At 41.1% G+C, this 20,133-nt stretch overlaps 1 protein-coding gene across 17 annotated transcripts in view; it reads left to right on the top strand.

Annotated features, from left to right (window-relative positions):
• The window catches only part of ptprfa (protein tyrosine phosphatase receptor type Fa), a 452,868-nt gene that overhangs the window by 287,780 nt on the left and 144,955 nt on the right, over positions 1 to 20,133 (top strand). For 12 of the 17 annotated variants that reach the window (XM_074636845.1, XM_074636843.1, XM_074636842.1 and 9 more), the window contains 2 exons: positions 1,198 to 1,342; positions 9,736 to 10,041. In XM_074636845.1, the coding sequence (XP_074492946.1) occupies positions 1,198 to 1,342; positions 9,736 to 10,041 (451 nt within the window). The remainder of the gene's footprint in view (positions 1 to 1,197; positions 1,343 to 9,735; positions 10,042 to 20,133) is intronic. The other 5 variants (XM_074636852.1, XM_074636851.1, XM_074636856.1 and 2 more) reach the window with 1 other exon arrangement.

Genomic DNA, 20,133 nt, shown 5'->3' with positions numbered 1-20,133 from the left:
CCACTCGTGCTGTCAAAGTTAACACGATAATAATGCGTTAACACAAATTTGTTTTAATGCCACTAATTTCTTTAACGCATTAACACAATTTGGGATTTTGAGTTGTAGCTGGCTCACTTTTAAAGCTCGGTTAGGCAACCGAACCACTTGGTTGAGGTCAGGGAAAGATTTTGGTGGCTGAAATGACCTTTTGGATCGTGACAGAACGAGAACTTTGGTCTCCCTCATGAAGGTTGGATGCAACATGATCCAACACCTTAACCTCTGTTTATTTAGCTACACTACTGCCTGCAATGGCACTGAATGTTGGTACTGGACGTAAATCGTGTGCTGAAAAATAATCTAGTATGAATTTAATTCCTAAAATTGTGTGGATTTTAGCATGTTATTAATTAATATAGTATAAAGTATATATGTTTATACCAGAGCTGTCAAAGTTAACATGATAGTGATAACGTAGATTTGTTTTAACACCACTAATTTCTTTTAACGCATTAACGCAACTTGTGATTTTTAGGTTGTAGCGGGCTCAGTTTTAAAACTAGTGAAGATATTAGCATCATATAAAACTATAAAAACCTGAGGAATCCATTGATATCAACCATGTCATACTAGCTTGTCAGGAATGAGGTTAAAAACGCTCCAAATTAAAGCTAAATTTTGGCGAGGAAACACTGGCATTGCCATTTTCAAAGTAGTCCCTTGACCTCTGACTTCCAGATATTTATGATAATCCCATGCAGTTTTGGGCAAGTCATAGTCAAGTCAGCACACTGACACACTGACAGTGTATCATGTTATGATTTGAGTATATTCTTTATGCTAAATGCAGTACCTTGATTTCCAATAATAAATATATACATATATAAAGCAGCATATTTGTCCACTTTCATGTTGATCAGAGTATTAAATACTTGACAAATCTCCCTTTAAGATACATTTTGAACAGATAAATAATGTGTGATTGACTTGATTAAATATTTGAATGGATTGACAGCTCTAATTACCACCTAACACATTCTTTGTTGGTAATTTGGTCTTTTCAGTAAAACCTTAAGCCATATTTTCATTTGCATGCTGTTTGCTCCTGCAGCTCCCCCGCTGTTTCGTCTCATTTTACCTGAACTCAGATTGAGTTCACCAAGCATGAGATAGTTTTACCTTTATTTACCACAAACGCTTTTCATCTTTCCACAGCATCATGCCACTTTCGACCCAGCAGGCTCCCATGCAGTTGATGGTCTGAAGCCAGACACACTCTACGTGTTTTCCCTGGCAGCAAAATCTGAGATGGGTTTAGGAGTCTTTACTCAGCCTATTGAGGCCCGGACTGCCCAATCCAGTGAGTACTACAGCCTTCTAATGTCACTTTCAGGCGTCTGGTTCAGCAAAGAAAAAAATGATTCATGTTGCCTTTTAGTTCTTGTATGTTTTAATGTTTAAAATAACTATTTACAACTGAATCAAGAGGAGTATAATTAATCAATATCGACCGACAGGTAAGTCACTGAACAGTGTTGGTGATGTCATCCTGCAAACGAATAAGCTGAATGTAAACAGGAATGCAGTAAATGTATATGCATAATGATAAGTAAGTATAAATATTCAGTGAAGAAGCAAGAAGTGTTACAGGCCAAATGCCATAGACAATAAACATAAATGCCCGGCCGATGTTGATCCTAGTGTTAACTTTTCCTGCTTCAGCCTCCCGACCGTGGTCAGTTTTGGTCTCCTGGGTTGGAGTCGATAACGTTACTCGCTCTGGAGTTAACCCCCGTCACTCCACTCAGAAACCTTCGTTGGTCTGGAGTATCTGCAGCATTTATTTCTGCACAAACTGCAACTTCTACTGAACATTCACTGATATTCTCAGAGCTAAACTAACCCTCTTCTGCTCTGCTGCTCGCTCGATTTCTCACTGACTCGCTGCCGCTCTCTCTCTCTTGCTTCACCACTCTCTTCCCACGTGCACACACTCACTCTTTGCACTGGCTCTGTTATTCTCCAACATGATCTACGTCACTCCCACAACACTAGTTTTGCTCCGACGCCGGTCACATTTCTGTTTTGCAAGACGGGCTTCACTAGATATAACTTTGTTTTTTTTTTGTGGTTCCGTGGAGTTGGTTTTGAAGTCTATGTTGGGGCGGGGGGGGGGCTGGTCGTTTGTTGACGTTAGCGGACTCCATTGCTAACCGAACGTTAGCTATGGTTGCACAATGTTAGTGCCCTGTGAGCTGTGGATTTTCCCGGGTTCTTCACATTAAAAGCAGTCTACAAGCTGACAGAGGAAGCTCAGAAAGTCGCGCAAGGTCTCATGTTTTAGCTTAGCTTACAACCTGTTCACTCATTGGCAATAAAAAACGAGTAAAATGTGTTAATACGTGTAAAATCTTACATACAGTCACTTTAATTTGTATTTTTTTTATGATAATCACATGCAGTTTGGGGCAAGTCAGAGTCAAGTCAGCACACTGACACACTGACAGCTGTTGTTGCCTGTTGGGCTGCAGTTTGCCATGTTATGATTGGAGCATATTGTTTTATGCTAAATGCAGTACCTGTGAGGGTTTCTGGACAATATCTGTCATTGTTTTGTGTTGTTAACTGATTTCCAATAATAAATATGTACATACATGTGCATAAAACAAGCATATTTGCCCACTCCCATGTTGATAAGAGTATTAAATACATTTTGAACAGATAAAAAATGTGTGATTAATTGAGATTAATCAAGATTAAATATGTTAATCGATTGACCGCCCTAATAAAAACATGCAACTGTACAGAAATACCAGCTTTAAACAGAATGTGTCTCACTTAGTAGCAAAAAAAAAAAATGTTTTAAATAGTTTTATATACAGACTTTTGTATAAATTATCCAGTAAGCCTAGACCCCAGGTAGGGAACCACTGCATTAGATAATACACACACAGATAATGTGTGTTGTGGTTTTAGACTTTACTCAACCCTGCATTTACTCGACAGTATAATGAATGCAATGAATATAAATTAATGCAAAGACGTATTTCAAAGGGGTTCAAACTAACCTCAGTTTTGTAATATATCGCCCCTTTGCCTCTGTCAGCTTCTCTTTGTATGGGCATTTGTCTTTCACACGTACTTTATACATTTCTGATGATGAAAGATTGAGAGGTTGGAGGTTTGGGACTCCTGATGTCCTTGTTCTTTGTCATCCTTTTTACAAATGTAAGTAGAGATTAGCTTTGTTAGACTGACTCCCACCTGAATAAGAGAGCAGAACCTCCTGTTCTAAAGCAGCCATTTGTGTGTGCTCCAACTATTCTAACACAGTGATACGAGCACCAGACGGGCTGTGTAATTGCGGTTCCAAGCTCTCAAAATGTAATTACCAGTGTAGCATTTATTATGTGAGGACTTTTTTTCCGCGTGCCAGTCACACTTGATATTGCTGAACACGCAACTCAATTACAGAGTTCAAGCACCACGGCAACAACAAAAGAAAATGTCAAGAGTTTTTTTTGTCAAGCGTAAAATCCATTGTTTCAGCGAAGCCATCATTCATAGGCACACTAGTATTGCTTGATATTTCTATATTTGCTCTGCTTTCTGCTGCCTTCGCGTAACAAATCACCAGGCGTTGCACATCTCACATTTTGACAAATAGTCTAATAAAGGCACTGAGTCGATACATACGGCATATTATGATGTAAGACCAAGAAAACACAAACAGACCGTTGCACAGAGAGACAGTTTTTATCATGACTGTCACGTTCCTTCAGAATGATGGTTTGTCATGTGAAACATGGGGTCCAGTGTGCTGATGTGCAGGATTGCTGCTGTTGGATCACCGCTCCCAAGCTGACAGTAATACTATTGAACACCTGTCATTCAGAGCTTGACTGCATATCTAGCGTTGGAGCTGCGCCTCTCTGGCATGCTGGGAGATATGTGGACTTGAACCTACCGGATTTATGACAGCTCCCAGAAAGAATCAAAGCCCTCTCTCTTGTTTTACCTGTCAGGAGTGAAATCCCTGCGCCAGCAGTCACACCGCAGACAAAAGAGTTTTGTCGCTTCGATTTTCAGTCTCTCTGGCAGCCGAACCCGTCGTGTCAGGAAAGTTGCTAACGGGTCTAAAGACCCCTGACCACTGCTGTCACTTCCTGCTTGTCTAACTCCCTCCATCTTTTCATCCATCTGCCGATCTGTCTTCTTTGTTTTGTTTATTTACAGTATATATCTGGAGCTTGTCAGATTTTAATTCTTAAAATTGACAGGCCTTCAGATGAGATACACTTAAAACAAGGTGATATCATGATCTTTTGTTTTTAGCGATGGCAGGCGACTGTCACAATACGATGATTTACTGTTGTTAAAGTGAGATAACACACGCTATCAAGTGATTCTTTCAAGTGTACCTCTGTGCTGCTACAAAGCAGAGTAGAACCACCTTTTTGTTATATTGTTTAAAGGACCAGTGTGTAACAATTAGGGGGATCTATTGGCAGAAATGGAATGTAATATTAATAAGTATGTTTTCTTTAGTTTATAATCACCTAATAATAAGAATTGTTGTGTTCTCGTTACCTTAGAATGAGCCGTTTGGAATCAACCATGTTGCACTGCAATGTTTCTACAGTAGCCCAAAATGGACAAACTTGTATATGTAACAAGTTGTGTGAATACAAAGAAGCATACTGCTTCTCAACAACTCACCCCTTGGAATTTAGTCCTGGTCCATCCAACACATTCTCACTCCCAACTCGTCTAATAACGAAGCTTGGTCAGTGGCCCTACGCTTCAAACTCTGACTCTCTAGGTAGCCCTCAAGCGTCAGTTTTGGACATCTCAAGGACAGCGTTTCAATATACGCTCGTTAGATGAATAGTGTCTTTTCAAAATATACGTCAGTCTTCATAGGAAATTAGGTTTAAGCAACAAAACTACTTAGTTAGGGTTAGGAAACGGTCGTGGTTGACGTTAACTTGCCCAGCGAAGCCCGGTCTCACCAAATGGCATATGAATTGACACAGTAATTTGTAAGTCATTTCATGTGCAATAACAACACCTTTGTTGCTTTTTGCGTGTCATGTGTACGCCATGTAGTCAGTACTGACTGCAATGCAAACACATCCATGTGACCAGAGCTAGTGACCAGCCCAGTCACACAGCAGTTCGTGAAATAGTCACAAAATGTAATGTATTGATTCATGTACATGGACATGAATTTCAAATTTTTTTTCGTGATGGTCTGCACAAAATCAATTCATATATAAGTCACGTAATTGTGAACCGGGAAGTATGAAGAGCGGCTACCGTCGCCTAGAGAGGAGGTCGCGGTGGATGGGTGGGTCAAAAAAACACAGGACTTTCATCCAGGAGGTGTTCGTGTCCTCTGTGAAACCACAAGTCAAAGTTGATTTATCTGTCACATAACTTCCGTACTTAAATTACAGCACTTAACAGAGTTATTTTAACCCAAACCGCGATATTTTCCTAAACCTAACTAGTTTGTTGCTTAAACCTAACCAAGTTGATATATTCCTAAACCTAACTAAGTTGTTTTATTTTGAAAAGACTGAAATTGACTTGTGTGTCACGTTTTGTTGGACATTCGTAGTAAAACGCACAAAAAATACGTTGTTGAAAGTCGCGCTGAGCGTCACAAAAAAGAGAAAATCGTGTCTATGTACACAGATCAAATAGATTCAATTTCATGACTATTTCACAAACTGCTGTGAGACTGCGTTGTAGTGATGTAGAATAAGAAGAGTAAGAGTAAGAGAGACTGCTCATGATGGGTGAGAGGGGAGGCGGAGGGGTCCAACAAACACAGGACTTTCAACCAGGAGGCATGTTGCTGTTGAGTTATTTTGAAGTTACGTTAGTGAAGTTTGTGATGGGTTTTCCGTACTTTTGTTATGTTGTTTACGTACATATTTTACTTTGTTTACATTCTTATTTCAAGCCCAACCATGATATTTTTCCTAAACCTAACTAAGTGGTGTTGTTACCTAAACATAGCCCAGACCGTTTCACTCTAACAATGTAGCGTTAAATAAAAAAGCCATTTCTAAACGTTAAGTCCATGGCGTATAAATGACACACAAAAAGCGTAAAAGGCGTTATCATGACACACGGAAATGTTGTGCTATTTATACACCTTTCTGTGAGATGATGTTGGACTAGTGACTGCCTGACAACTCGCGTGACTAGCGACTCATAGGACTAAAGATACTAACGAGTCACATGACTAACGACTGATGTGACAAAATAAGAAAATGTTTACTTTTAGTTTCACACGGGACACAAACAGCGGTCTCCTTGAGTCCTGTTTTTGTTTGACCCATTCACCACCACCACCTCTCACTTGCCCTAAGCGGACTATCACGCTCTGTATACAACATCAGTTGCTTTGACCGTCTAATGCTGCGGATGGGTTTACATATCCGTTCTCACTCCCAACTCAATTGCTGTTGTTTGGTCAGTGTCCTTCAAGATTGAAAACCGACGCACGGAGGCACCCTTTAGCAACAGTATGTGATAAACCGGGCTTTCAACTGACTCCAATGTAAACCCACCCACGGCGTTATTCGACAGTCGGAGCAGGTGACGTAGTATTGATAGAGTGAGAGTCCGCTAAGGGCGGGTGGGAGGTGTGGTGGATAGGTCAAACAAACACAAGTCTTTCAACTGGTTGTGTTGCCTAAACCTAACTTCCTGTGAAAACAGTAGTTTATTTTGAAAGGACACTATGCATGTAACGAGCATATATTGACACGCCGTCCCCGGTCCGTCCAAAAGTAATGCAAGAGGGGTACCCCTTGCCGAAGGGCACTGTCCAAGCGGCGGTATTTGATGAGTTGGGAGTGAGAATGTGTCTTGTGAGATCATGAGATGTAGTCTCCCTCCAAAATAGAACCTCATTTTGCAATCCATGCAATCATGTCTCTCAACATGCCACCACTTTGTTTTTATCCCAATCCTAATATCTCCTTGTGGGTTAGATTCTTTCTTTTTCTGTCCAAATCGTAATTCCTTTTCTCTGATGGCCACTCGCCTCTACTCCAACTTTTGGTATAGTTCATAACTCTGTTTCTATTTGCGACTTTAATCGGCTGCCGTGCATCTCCCACTCGTGGATCTCTGTCTCTTTGATCTATTGCACCCCTGCATGGATGTATCCAAAGGTTCTCGTATGTGTGATGGAATTACGACTGCTCTTGTGCGTCTCTTTCAACTCGTCACAAGCACCTGTGCTGCAGGCGAACAAACCAGCCTCCAACACTGTTCAAACAGTAACCTCGCTGGGTCCACACGCTCTGCTGGGGCTGCTGAGCCACAGGCAAGCACGATAACAGTCCCCTGTGTTATCTCTCCCACCTGCTCCACACTCATCTCAACTGTTGGTTTTGCTGCTGTATTTTGTTGAATCCTGCTCTTGTGTATCATTGTGCATACATGCATTCATCTGTAGTGTCCCTGTTTTACTTTTCAGTTGGTGAAACCTCACACTGTGTTAGTTACATGTCTATGTGAGATCATTATTGTTGTGAGGTAGCTAGAGTGTGAAGTGTCACCCATGTTTCTGTCTGCCCTCTGGACTGTAGAGATGATGTGTAGAAGAGGATAAAAACACAAACAAATCCTAAAATCCCCAACAATGAAACATCCAGTTTCAACCCGTCTTCTAAAAATGAGATTCATACGCAACTAAGTTGATTATCAATATGGTTCGTAGAAAACATTATGCTGCTAAAATTGCATTTTTTAAATAACATAAAGAGGAAACATATTTATATACTTATAAATTACTTATATATTTAGACACATTGTGATTTATTACAGCTTCAATCTTATTTTTTTAAGTTTAGTCACTGGTTAAATCGGTAACACTTTATAATAACCATCATTTAGAAATGGTAAATTGAGAGTTAATTAAACTTAAGTTATTTTACTGTAAACATACAACAAAATGATAATGAATAATGTTTACTGATTATTAGTAATGCAATAAATTATGCTATTCCAACAGTTTATTATTAACTATATTATACATATATATATATAGTATATATATCTTAAAAGTTTACAAATCATCTGGTAATCATTAACAAATACTTAATATAGTATATAAAATACAATATATATAAATATAATTATGTGTGCAACAATAAACTGTTAATAAATATTGTGCTAATGTAATCAGAATGTAAATATTGTCTCTTATCAACATACATTATAAACTATTTATTTCTTATTGCACAACTAATGATGAAATATCGTGAATTATAGCGTTACTAATAATAAGTAAACAATAGTTATTATTTAATTGTTTGTTAACAGTCAAATTACTATGAACTAAGTTTATATAACTATCAATTTATCATTTATAAATGATGAACGGAGGGCAGCGGCATCATTTGTTTATTTCACAACAATGACCCGCTAGCTGTACATCATCCCGCTTATTACACGGCTACTTACTGAAGAAATCTATATTTTTACACTAAACCGGTCCGCCAGAGTCCGACATCAGAACTGTGCCCATAGCAACGGTCTGTTATACATAGAAACGGTCTGTTATACATAGAAACGGTCTGTTATACATAGCAACGGTCTGTTATACATAGAAACGGTCTGTTATAAAGAAATAACAGACCGTACAACGCCGTGATTGACCAATCAGAATCGAGTATTCAACAAAGCTGTGTAATAAATTTTTTTTACTGTACAATCCTTTATTGTATTCACTCAGGTTATTACTGAGATCAGCTAAAAAACAGTCTGATGGGTCAAGAAACGTGAACAGTCAGACTTTCAAACAGGTTGGAAACAAACCTCCAGGTTTGGCTTCAGGCTGCTTAAGTTACTGTAGTTTGTCTGTGCAGTGAGCGATCATAAGCAACATTTCAGATGTGCTCACTCTCGGTTTGACCTCCGGATAAAGTGGTTTAGATCATCTAAATTAACTGTTGGTTTGTTCTCAACCTGTCGTTTCCTTACCGTCTGACTGTTCGTTTTCTTGCCGCGTTGAACTTCTTTTTAGCATTGATGCCGCATTCCCAGATCTCAGCATTTGGCGTATCATTACTGAAGAAAACGATAGGCAAAACCACAAAAAAAAAACTAAAGATGAAATTAAATCATCCTTTATGGTTGGTGAAAGATTGTGGTCTTGGTTAAATATTGAAAAGGTCAATGTTTGCTTGATTTGGTCACTTTTTCAATATTTAAACCAAGACCACAATCTTTCACCAACCTGGTTTTTGTAACCTAAACCTAACAACCTAAACCTAACAACGATAGCCAAGTGGTTAGGGTGCATACCATATGGGTGCAAATGCCCTGAGCAACGAATCCCTGGTTTGACTCCCGGCTGGCCGGACTGATTGCTGCATGTCATTCTCCAGCTCTCTCTCCCCCACATTTCCTGTCTCTCTCCACTATTACTGTCAAATAAAGACATACAATACCCCTGACAGAATGACTTCTGTGAAGTACAAAGGTGTCACACTTCCTGGATTAGAAAAAAACAATGCCATTGAACATAAGGCAAGCTGCAATTATGTTTTCTCCAAAACCAAATGGTGAAGCAAATTAGTAGGATATATAAACAAAATGTTTAGGACGTAGGCTAACCAGCCAACTCGTCTGCACATTATCTCTCAGCAGTCCAGATGGTCAGTTGCTCTGTCGTCCATTATCCACCCTGCTTGACCATTACCCTCCCTCCTCCCCTCCCATCAGCCCCCTCAGCCCCTCCCCAGGAGGTACGCTTGCTCAGCGTCAGCTCCACCAGCATCACGGTGAGTTGGGTGGCGCCGCCCACAGACAGCCGCCACGGGGAAATAGTGCGCTACTCCCTAGCCTACCGAGCACTCACAGGGGAGGACGTGAAGCGCCACCAGGTGTCAGGGATCGGTGCGGATGTCACCAGCTACGTGCTGGAGGACCTGCAGAAGTGGACTGAGTATTTGGTGTGGGTGAGGGCTCACACTGACGTCGGGCCCGGCCCGGAGAGCTCCGCAGCCTGCATCAGAACCCAGGAAGATGGTATGTTGATGGTGTCATATGGAGCAGCCTGAGCTTCCCTAGATATACTAACCCTCCAATATTCTCTACTCTGCTCCTCTCCTGCTGCTGGCGCTCAGTCTCACAAGCTCTCACTGAATGTGTGATACTTTAAAAAGCTAAACAGGAGTGAAATACTTTTTCCTAGAAGAAATTAATTAGATTAGTGTTGGCATAGCTGACAAGTGGGGAACTGCCTCAGGCTTCCAGACCCTTGACCCTTTTCTGGTGAATTTGGTTTGGGAACATGCACCTCTAAAACACAGTATCAACTGAAATTATCACAAATGTAAGTCAGGTCCTGCAATATCTTCTCTCCAACCCTGTCTCCTACAAAATTACGTTCCCATACAACTAAACTGTATTCTCAATTCCGTTTCGAGGGTATTTTCGGTTATAGTCACATTTTTAAACCGTTTTAAACACGTGGTTAAAGCTGAAGTAAGCGAGATTGGAGCAAATGTGATTAAAAAAAGTTATTTTTATAAAACGGTTGCTATATGGTGACAGTAGTACATGAAACAGGTAACCTGAAAAAAAAACATGTGCCTTTGTGTCCTCCGGTGCTCCTAACAGCATCTGAAAGATTTCACAGACCGGAGGAAAACAAGCAGTAAGAGCTGATCTGAGGTCTGCTGTCCATCTGCTGTCTATGAGAGCCAGCTGTCAATCACTCGCGAACTCCGACCAAACGGTCAAACTAGGCAGCGCTGATCAAATATGAATCAATATTCTGTTACTGTAATGCCTATTTCTCTCCTCAAATGTTTTCAGAATCATCTGGTATGTAGGTACTTTATTAATCCCCGAGGGGAAATTTCTGAGTTACAGCAGCAATGATAGATCAAGCACACAACAAAGATCAAAAATAGGCATTAGCAATAAATACTCTTAAAAGCTGGTTAGCAAGTGCCAGTACTAATGTCCAATTGTGATGCCTGTCTGACTGCACTGGTGAATGGATGAGTAACAGTGTGTGTGTGTGTGTGTGTGTGTGTGTGTGTGCGTGTGCGTGTGCGTGTGTGTAAGTGGGTGGGGGGGGTCTGATGACAGTGGGTAGGAAGGACCTTCTGTGCCGCTCCGTGGTACACCGAGGTAGGAGAAGTCTTTTGCTGAATGTGCTCCTGTGTCAGGCCAAAGTGTGGTGAAGTGGGTGGGTGGTGTTGTCCATAATAGCCAGCAGCTCTCTCAGCCACCATACCCACTGGGTCCAAGGACAGACCCCGCCTTCCTTAACAGCTTGTCTATTCTGCCGGCATCTGTGGCTTTAATGCCGCTGCCCCAGCATACAACAGCAAAGAAGAGGGCACTTCCCACCACTGAGTGATGGAACACACTCAGCACTGTCCTGCATACACCAAAGGACCTGAGCCTCCTGAGGAAGTGGAGTCGGCTCTGGCCCTTCTTGTGTATGGCCTCAGTGTTCACACTCCAGTCCAGCTTGCTGTCCAGGTGCACTCCCAGGTACTCATAGGACTGCACCAGTTCCACCTTCTCCCCCCCGATGGAAACAGGGATGATTGGTGTCTTAGTCCTCTTAAAATCCACCACCAGTAGTAGTAATAGTAGTAGTACAAGTAGTAGTAGTAGTAGTGCACGGTTTAGCTGTAAAATGAGAAAGTTTGTGACGCGGCCACTATTGTAAAATCTGTTAAAGGAACGTTAAGTTCCCGTCACATGACCAGAGCACAGCCAATAGGAACGCTCTCTCTCAATGAAATGACCTGCGATTGGTCAAAGTCTCCCGTCACGGGTTAGATGTTCTAAAGCCTGAAAACAGAGCCATGAGGAGGAGCAGAAGTCTAGTTTTCTCTCAGAACACTTGAATTACAATATGCTGAAAGGTTATTATGCGATTTCTGCCCAATGATGCCAAAAATATACTGACTACTGCAGCTTTAACCTTGTAAACAAAAATGCAACAAAACTACTTGGTTAGGTTTAGTAAAAAATATCATGGTTTGGCTTAAAAATTACAACATTTGTTACATTATTAAACTATGGACGTAAATTAAAATAAGTGAACGTTGACTTTTAGCTCACACGGGACACGAACAGCGGTCTCCTGGGTTTGTTTGACCCACCCGCCCCCCCCGACCTCCTACTTATATGGACTTCCGCAGACTGTAATCAGAAACATATTCTAATGTAATGTGACATCTAAATTCAAATCCAATTTTATTGTCACACATTGTACACAGCAAAGCACAGCACACAGTGAAATTTAACTACTGCATTTAACCCATCCTAGTGTATTTGGAGCAGTGCGCAGCTACTATACAGCGTCCGGGGAGAAGTTCACACTCCGTACTTGGTCCGTGCGGGGACTTGAACCCATCATTCTCCGGTTCCCAAGCCAAGTCCCCATGGACCGCGCTACTGCCGCCCCTTGTGATATGTCAAAAACAAATGTAATCTGCGATAAAATGCGTTCCCCTTGAAATGTAATTCACAATGCAGTTTCATTGTATGGGAATGTCATTTTAGGAGACAGGGCTAGTTCTCTTTTGTCTACCTGTCTTTTAAAATGATAAACATGGTTCTTATTGAGGAGCCAATTCCAACCCTTGACCTTAACTAAGTTATTTGATTCATATAATTACATTTAAATTGTTTTTCCTAAACATAATTTGTTTCCTAAACCTTAACTTGTTTTAACACTGAACTTCAACACTAAACTTACCAAACTCTGGTTCAGTTGCCCCTAAGTGTAGGATTTGAAATGTTCTAACATTGCTGACTCCAGGCAGCGATGCACCCGCCAACCGATTTGTTTAAAGTCAACAAAATTACAAGAAACTCTCGTCCCAAGACTATTGGTATGAGCACCAAGCAGTGGTTGCTGGAGCCTGGATAAATGCTACTGGATTCCACTGGATTTTTTAAATTTTTGCATAAACAAAAACTTGTGCCACTAGATTAATTAATAACATGCTAAAACTCAGACAATTTTAGGAGTTAAATTCATACTAGATTTTTATTCAGCACTCGATTTACGTCCAGTACCAACATTCAGTCTTATTGCAGGCAGTAGTAATGAAGTGAAAGGAGGTCAAGGTGTTGGATCATGTAGTGCAGCCAACCTTAAGGTAATTTCAGCCATCAAAATTTGTCACTGACCTTAAGCAAGTGGTTTGGTTGCCTAACTTCAACCATACCTTAAAAATGTTTATTTTTCCACAACCATAATCTTTTAATGGCATTAGATGTAAAAAACACATCAAATTCTACACATAGAGGCATTAAACAATGACTTACTTAAAAAACAACTTCTTGAACCAAATATTATGCCCAGTTTGTATTCTTTCTATACCAAAATCTCTTTATATTTCATGGTGGAGAGACGTGATTATAATCACAGCACACGTTTTCCTTCATTTCACAACATTTTGTGAGTCTGCTTTGTGAGACTTCTGCTGCCACTGATCTCCTGCCTGCCTCTCTCTGTCAGTCTGCTGTCTGTTTCCCAGCATGATGACGTGGCTTTAGCTTGCTGGTCTGCTGCCCTGCCAGGCTAAGTTGTCTGGAGAACAGCCTGAGTGGCAACATGACATGCTTTATCTCTGTCTTCAGTCAGATAGTTGGTCTGAATGGCCACTTTAGGTGTGTTTCCACTGCGTGGTACGGCTCTGCTCGACTCGACTTGACTCACTTTTTGGTACAGGTGCTTTTCTCTATGCTGTGTTTCCACTGCAGATAGTAGGCGGGATTGTCAGCTGATTGGCATAGCGACGCCGCCTGAAACTGCCTTGACATCATCTTCAACTGGACACTTAATTAATTATTTCATCAGCAACCAAACGGAGCAACGCTGCTCCTCGTTGTAGTGCACGCCATAGTTTTGCAGGCTGCCATTGTCCAACTATAGGTCGAGTGAATAAAAAACTGGGGTTTGTGCAGCATGTCACATGTCACGCTAGTGACGATTCTCTTTGACACAATCAGTGGTCTGCAGTGTGTTAACTCCACCTTCTAGTATTGACTCAGCTCGCTTGGCACCTTGACCGAGGTGATACTAAAAAAAGTACCAGGTACTATCCATAACTTTTGCTGATGGAAATGCAAAAATAGCTGTTCTAATGTGTAAAGAACTGAACTGGACCATAGACTGTCTATAAAGACGGACGAAATTACAGCTCCCCAAAAGTGAAGCCAAAACATCTCTATCGCCCCCTTGTGGCTGGCTGCAGTATAGGTCATAAACCACGCCCCCTCCATGTTAGCAGATGGGACATGGGCCAAATTAAAAAGTCAAAGTACACATCAAATACATTTAACCCAAAGATTGTTTTGGTCAGATAGTTCTTATCATGCTGATGTACAGTATGTCCAAGTGTTCATTTTTCTGATAAGTTTGGTTTTAATTAGTTATTTGATGATATAAAAAGGGGGTGAAACATCGTGATTGACAGCTGTGATTGACAGCTGCTCTGAGTGAAATAGTTGCTGAGCTGGAGGCTCGGGAATTTTACGAGGGAGGAGATGTAACTTTAACTTTCCATAACTGTCACGAGTCTGTGTAATAGAACATATGTCAGTTTGATCATACATGTAGTCATTATGTCATTAGATATTATGATTAGTTGTTGTGTCTTTCGAGCCAAACGTATGGTGCTAACAAATAGCAGCTAGGTGGCTCATGGCTAACAAGCCACGGCCTTGCTCGGCTCGTGGTTGGCTCAGGCGGGTGTGTGGGCGGGACCTCAATACAGGCCCATCACTACTGCGTCTGTTAGGCTATTATCAGTTGCTATAAGCCCCATAGATGTGGGTCAACAGGGGCCTACTACACCCACTTGTAGGTTTTATCATCTATTCACATGGTAGATCACCGAAAGAAGGTATAAAAGAACACAACAGCGACCTCTAGTGACCGTAAGTGGAAGACAATCTGAATCTCCATAAGGGGAGGAGGTTGGGGATGATGGATGGGACACAAAACACGGGGCTTTCACCCTAGAGACCGGAGTTTGTAATCCATGTGAAACCAACAATGTGTATTTGTGTATGTAGTTATTTTAACCCAAAACACAATGTTTTTCCCTAAACTTAACTGCTTTTTTTTTTTTTTTGCCAAACCTAAAGAAGTTGTAGTTGTGCTGCCTAAACAAGCCTTTTTTTGTGTCCAAAACACGTTTCATTCAGTTTTACAACATGTTAGAACGTGTTGCTTCTAAGTTTCACTTTCACTTTTACAATGTAGGAGGCGCAGTAGGCCCCTAATGACCCACATCTATGGTGCTTATAGTGACTGATAACGTCTATTTAAAGTGGCAGTAGGCAGTATATTTTTGGCATCATTGGGCAAAGATTCCATAATAACCTTTCAGCATATTGTAATTCAAGTGTTCTGAGAGAAAACTAGGCATCTGCTCCTCCTCATGGCTCTGTTTTCAGGCTTTAGAACATCTAGCCTGTGACGGGAGACTTTGACCAATCACAGGTCATTTCAGAGAGAGAGCGTTCCTATTGGCTGTGCTCCAGTCATGTGACCGGTACTTGGCGTTCCTTCAACAGATTTTACAATGGCGGAGGCGTCACAAATAACCTGATAACAGTCGATAACAGTCGGGTGACTGCGCAGACAGGCTCCAGATATCCCGGATACGGCTTCCCCTTTGTACAGTGGGAGGAAGTGGAGACGTCTATATGTATATACAGTCTATGAACTGGACTGCTTAGTGGAAACGCAGCTTATGCTTCAGTCCATAGGGAGGTTCTGCCATTCGTAGCACACATTCATAATTACTGTTGCTGCGGGAGACAACTCAAAGCAGAACGCAGCACAGCTTTAAGACAGACACCAACACAGGACAAAAAAATCAATACAAGAGGATTCACCTTTTTTTGAGGGAACAGTTGGCCATATCATGACCAATGAGGGCGAAGAGTAATGGGCTCTTTTCTGGAGCTACTAGAGGAAATCAAAGTATCAAAGGATAAGTCCTGTACAATGTCAGGGAGGCTTAGAAAGTATCGCAGCATAGTGTGGAACCTCTCCTCTGTTAAAGCTCACTGTTCTGACCAGCTCAGGCCTCTTTCACTGCTTACAAATGAACTCCAGCTCTGCCTTTGACATTTTCCTGACTCTTTCCTTTCATTTCCCTCTTAATCATATTAGTCCTACCAATGTCTGGATTCATTTGACTACCTCTTGCTCTTATTGTGTTTAAATTGGCTGTGTCTCAGTGGTAATAATGAGAGGAAAATGTATTGTTACGACTTATCTGCTGGCTGTTTATTGATTTGTTAGAAGGATTGAAGGTGTCTGTGTTAAAGGTGTAGTGTGTAGGATTTGGTGGCATCTAGCGGTGAGGTTGCGGATTGCAACTAACTGAAACTAGCTTGCACCAATAGCATTTCAGTTGCCTGATTTAACCCTAATCTGAGATTAATCTGAATGTTTTACCTGCCAAAAATCAACACTGACCTTACCCTTCCTTGGGTCCTAACTAGGGCTGTCAAAGTTAACGCAATAATGACACGTTAATGCAAAACAAATGTAACGCCACTTATTGGTGGCATGTGATTTTTAAGTTGTAACGGGCTCAGCTTTAAAGATATAGAGTACATTTACTGCCACCATATGAAACTAAAAAAAATCGGTGCCAACCATGTCGTACTAGCTTTTCGTGAAGAACGCTAAATAACGCTCCAAACTTACACTAAATTGTGGCGTGGGAAAAACTGTCATAGCCATATTCAAAGGGGTCCCTTGACCTCTGACCTCCAGATATGTGAATGTAAATGGGTTCTATGGGTACCCACGAGTCTCCCCTTTACAGACATGCCCACTTTATGATAATCACATGCAGTTTGGGGCAAGTCATAGTCAAGTCAGCACACTGACACACTGACAGCTATTGTTGCCTGTTGGGCTGCAGTTCGCCATGTTATGATTTGAGCATATTGTTTTATGCTAAATGCAGTACCTGTGAGGGTTTCTGGACAATATCTGTCATTGTTTTGTGTTGGTGATTGAGTTCCAATAATAAATATATACATATATTTGCATAAAGCAGCATATTTGTCCATTCCCACGTTGATAAGAGTATTAAATACTTGACAAATCTCCCTTTAAGGTACATTTTGAACCAATAAAAAATGTGTGATTAATTTACGATTAATTATCATTAACTATGGACAATCATGTGATTTATCGCGATTAAATATTTTAATCGATTGACAACCCTAGTCCTAACATTTGTTTTTCTTTTTTATCTGGACAGCACTTTGTTATGAGTTAACCACTGAATTTTGGGATTTTAGAGACAAATGTTAATAGTGTTGGGAGCACTGTTTCCTTTCTTTCCTCTAAAGCACTAACCCTCTCCACCTGCTGTCCTTCTCTCAGCTTCACTCTCTCTCTCAGCCTCTCCCACCCACTGAATTTTAATCTCACACTCTTTTCATCTCTCTCCATATTCCTTGCACCCCGTTTGACTTTGAGCTCTCATCGCTGACTGGATTTCTTCAGCATCTGTCCATTCTCCACACGTGACTGTGGAAACTTCCTCTGTGCTCTGCCCACAAATTCTCCCCCAGCCCACACCAGTGTCAGCCCGGTGCCTGAGTATCACTACACGTTCTCACTTCGCTCCCTGAAGAAGAATCTTACAGCACATCTCTGAAGGCTGCTGCCTCACTATTAATATATTTTAATAAACTTTAATTAAGTCAACTCTTTTATAATCAGTGAGATTCAGCATTTTTTCCCCCAATTATATTATTGGTCTTGATAGTATTGGCACAGAGTAGCAGTCATTTTCCGTAGTAGATTTCTGTCAGGCCTCCACTTTTGTACGTTTAATCACATGCCACAGTCATTTCCCCGCTGCCCTGACCCAACAAGCCCTTTGTGTGAGCATAGTTTCCCTCACGTGTTGAGTCATAGACACGGAACTACAGTCAAACATGTCAGAATCGCAGGTTCTCATGTGTATTATTTTTTTTTCATGCAAATAGAATCTGAGTGAGGGTTCTTGTAGGCTAAATGGTCTCAATACTTTGCTGTCATTCATTTGCAACCCTTACTCCTACAAAATGACATTTCCATAAAACTAAACTGCGTTCTCAATCACATTTCAAGGGAAACGTATTTTCTCTAGAATTGCGGTTGCAAGATTGTTGTATGGGGAAAGTCATTTTTAGGATACCTGGCTGCATGGGTTTGTACAATCTAGCTGGATTCATGACCTTGAAAACTTGCAGCCCAGTCGCACAGTAATTTGTGAAATAGTCACGAAATTTAATGTATTGATTTGTGTACATAGACACCTTTTTTCCGTGATGGTCAGCACAGTTGTATGTAATACACGTAATTGTGAACCGGGAAGTATAGAGAGTGGCAAAGGCTGCGTAGGGATGAGGTCGGAGTGGATGGGAGGGTAAAAAAACACAGGACTTTCGCACAGGAGACTGGTGTTCGTGTCCCGTGTGAAACCACCAGAAAAAGTTAATTTATTTGTCACGTAACTTCCGTACTTAAGTTACAGCACCTCCGGAGTTATTTTAACCCAAACTGCGATCTTTTCTGAAACATAACTAAGTAAATTGTTGCCTAAGTCTAACCAAGTCAATTTTTTCCTAAACCTAACTAAGTAGCTTGCTGCCTAAACCTAACCAAGTCAATCTATTCCTAAACGTACTAAGTAGTTTGTTGCCTAAGCCTAACCAAGTCAATCTATTCCTAAACCGAACTAAGTAGTTTTTTTGCCTAAGCCTTACCAAGTCTAACTTTTCCTAAGCGTAACCAAGTCGATCTATTCCTAAACCTAACTAAGTAGTTTGTTGCCTAAGCTTAACCAAGTCAATCTATTTCTAAACCTAACTAGGTAGCTTGCTCCCTAAGCCTATCCAAGTTGGTCTATTCCTAAACTTAACCAAGTAGATCTTTTCCTAAACCTAACTAAGTAGTTTTATTTTGAAAAGACTGGAGCAGAAATTGACACGTGCTTCATGAAAAATACTTCGTTAAAAGCCGCGCTGAGCGTTACGAAAAAGAATGGACATTTTGTGTCTATGTACACAAATCAAATAGATTAAATTTCCTGACTATTTCATGAAGTGGATATGTGATGAACACACGACACAAGGTTTATTCAGTGACCTGCCAGGTTTTAAAAGATATGTTTTTGAAGGAAACGGCTGCTTGTTCCCGCTGACTCAAATGTGACTGAATGTAAAATAGAAGCACAGGCAGGTTGAGTGAATGGCGTCCTCGCTAAATCAATCAACAGTCGGACAATTACGCGCGGTTTCCAGTGTTTTCTAAAATGTACCACGTATCTATTTTGTATATGCTCTAGGAGAAAGTAATTCTATCAGCCCCTGCCTTTGACTGGCTGCTGCTTGCCATACTGTATGTACTTAACATTTCCTTCAAGCTCTGGAGTGGGTGGTGTTCAAAGATGTGAGTAAATGCAAATGAGTCACAGCAGCATGTTGAGGTCGTTCAGGTTGTGGAGTTCTTTAAGGCAGGCAGAGGGAAGAGAATGCTGGCAGACACACACTGGACACAGATAGAGAGAGAGATACAAAGGAGACAATTAGTGGCTGCCTCGGCATTTAACAGCTGCTGCAGAGAATCCCCAGCAGCCACAGACACATGATCCGGCCTCATGCTGTCAGTCAGGACGGCCCTGCAAGTTTAACACCACCATGGACGATGTAAACCTCACAAAGTCTGCAATAAGCATCACCCGTCTCTGTGGGAAGTAAATAAAATTGTGTCCACACCCGCGGTGCAGTTATGTTAGTGTTAGTTTTAGTGAATCTACAACATGAAAACTGCTGCAGACAAGAAGACTTTTACAAAAAGGAAGTCAGCCAAGCAAGTAGACACAGAAGACAGGACACAGAAACAAAGTCAGTGCTAGTCCACAGCCTTCGCTGAGACGGAGATGATCTTATAGATCTTACATTTGATTTATGGTTCAAATCCACAATCCTTCAACCACCACGGATGGATGACCTGCATGGATGGACTACGACACAAACGTTTTGCTAACCGTCATTAGCACTCACTAATGCTGGCATCCAAACAGATTGATTATCATCCAAACAGATCACTCT

The sequence above is a fragment of the Sebastes fasciatus genome, chromosome 5 (genome assembly GCF_043250625.1).
Source record: "Sebastes fasciatus isolate fSebFas1 chromosome 5, fSebFas1.pri, whole genome shotgun sequence".
NCBI lineage: Eukaryota > Metazoa > Chordata > Actinopteri > Perciformes > Sebastidae > Sebastes > Sebastes fasciatus.
The sequence above is the reverse complement of the archived record's forward strand: the minus strand, read 5'-3'. Positions and strand labels throughout refer to the sequence as shown.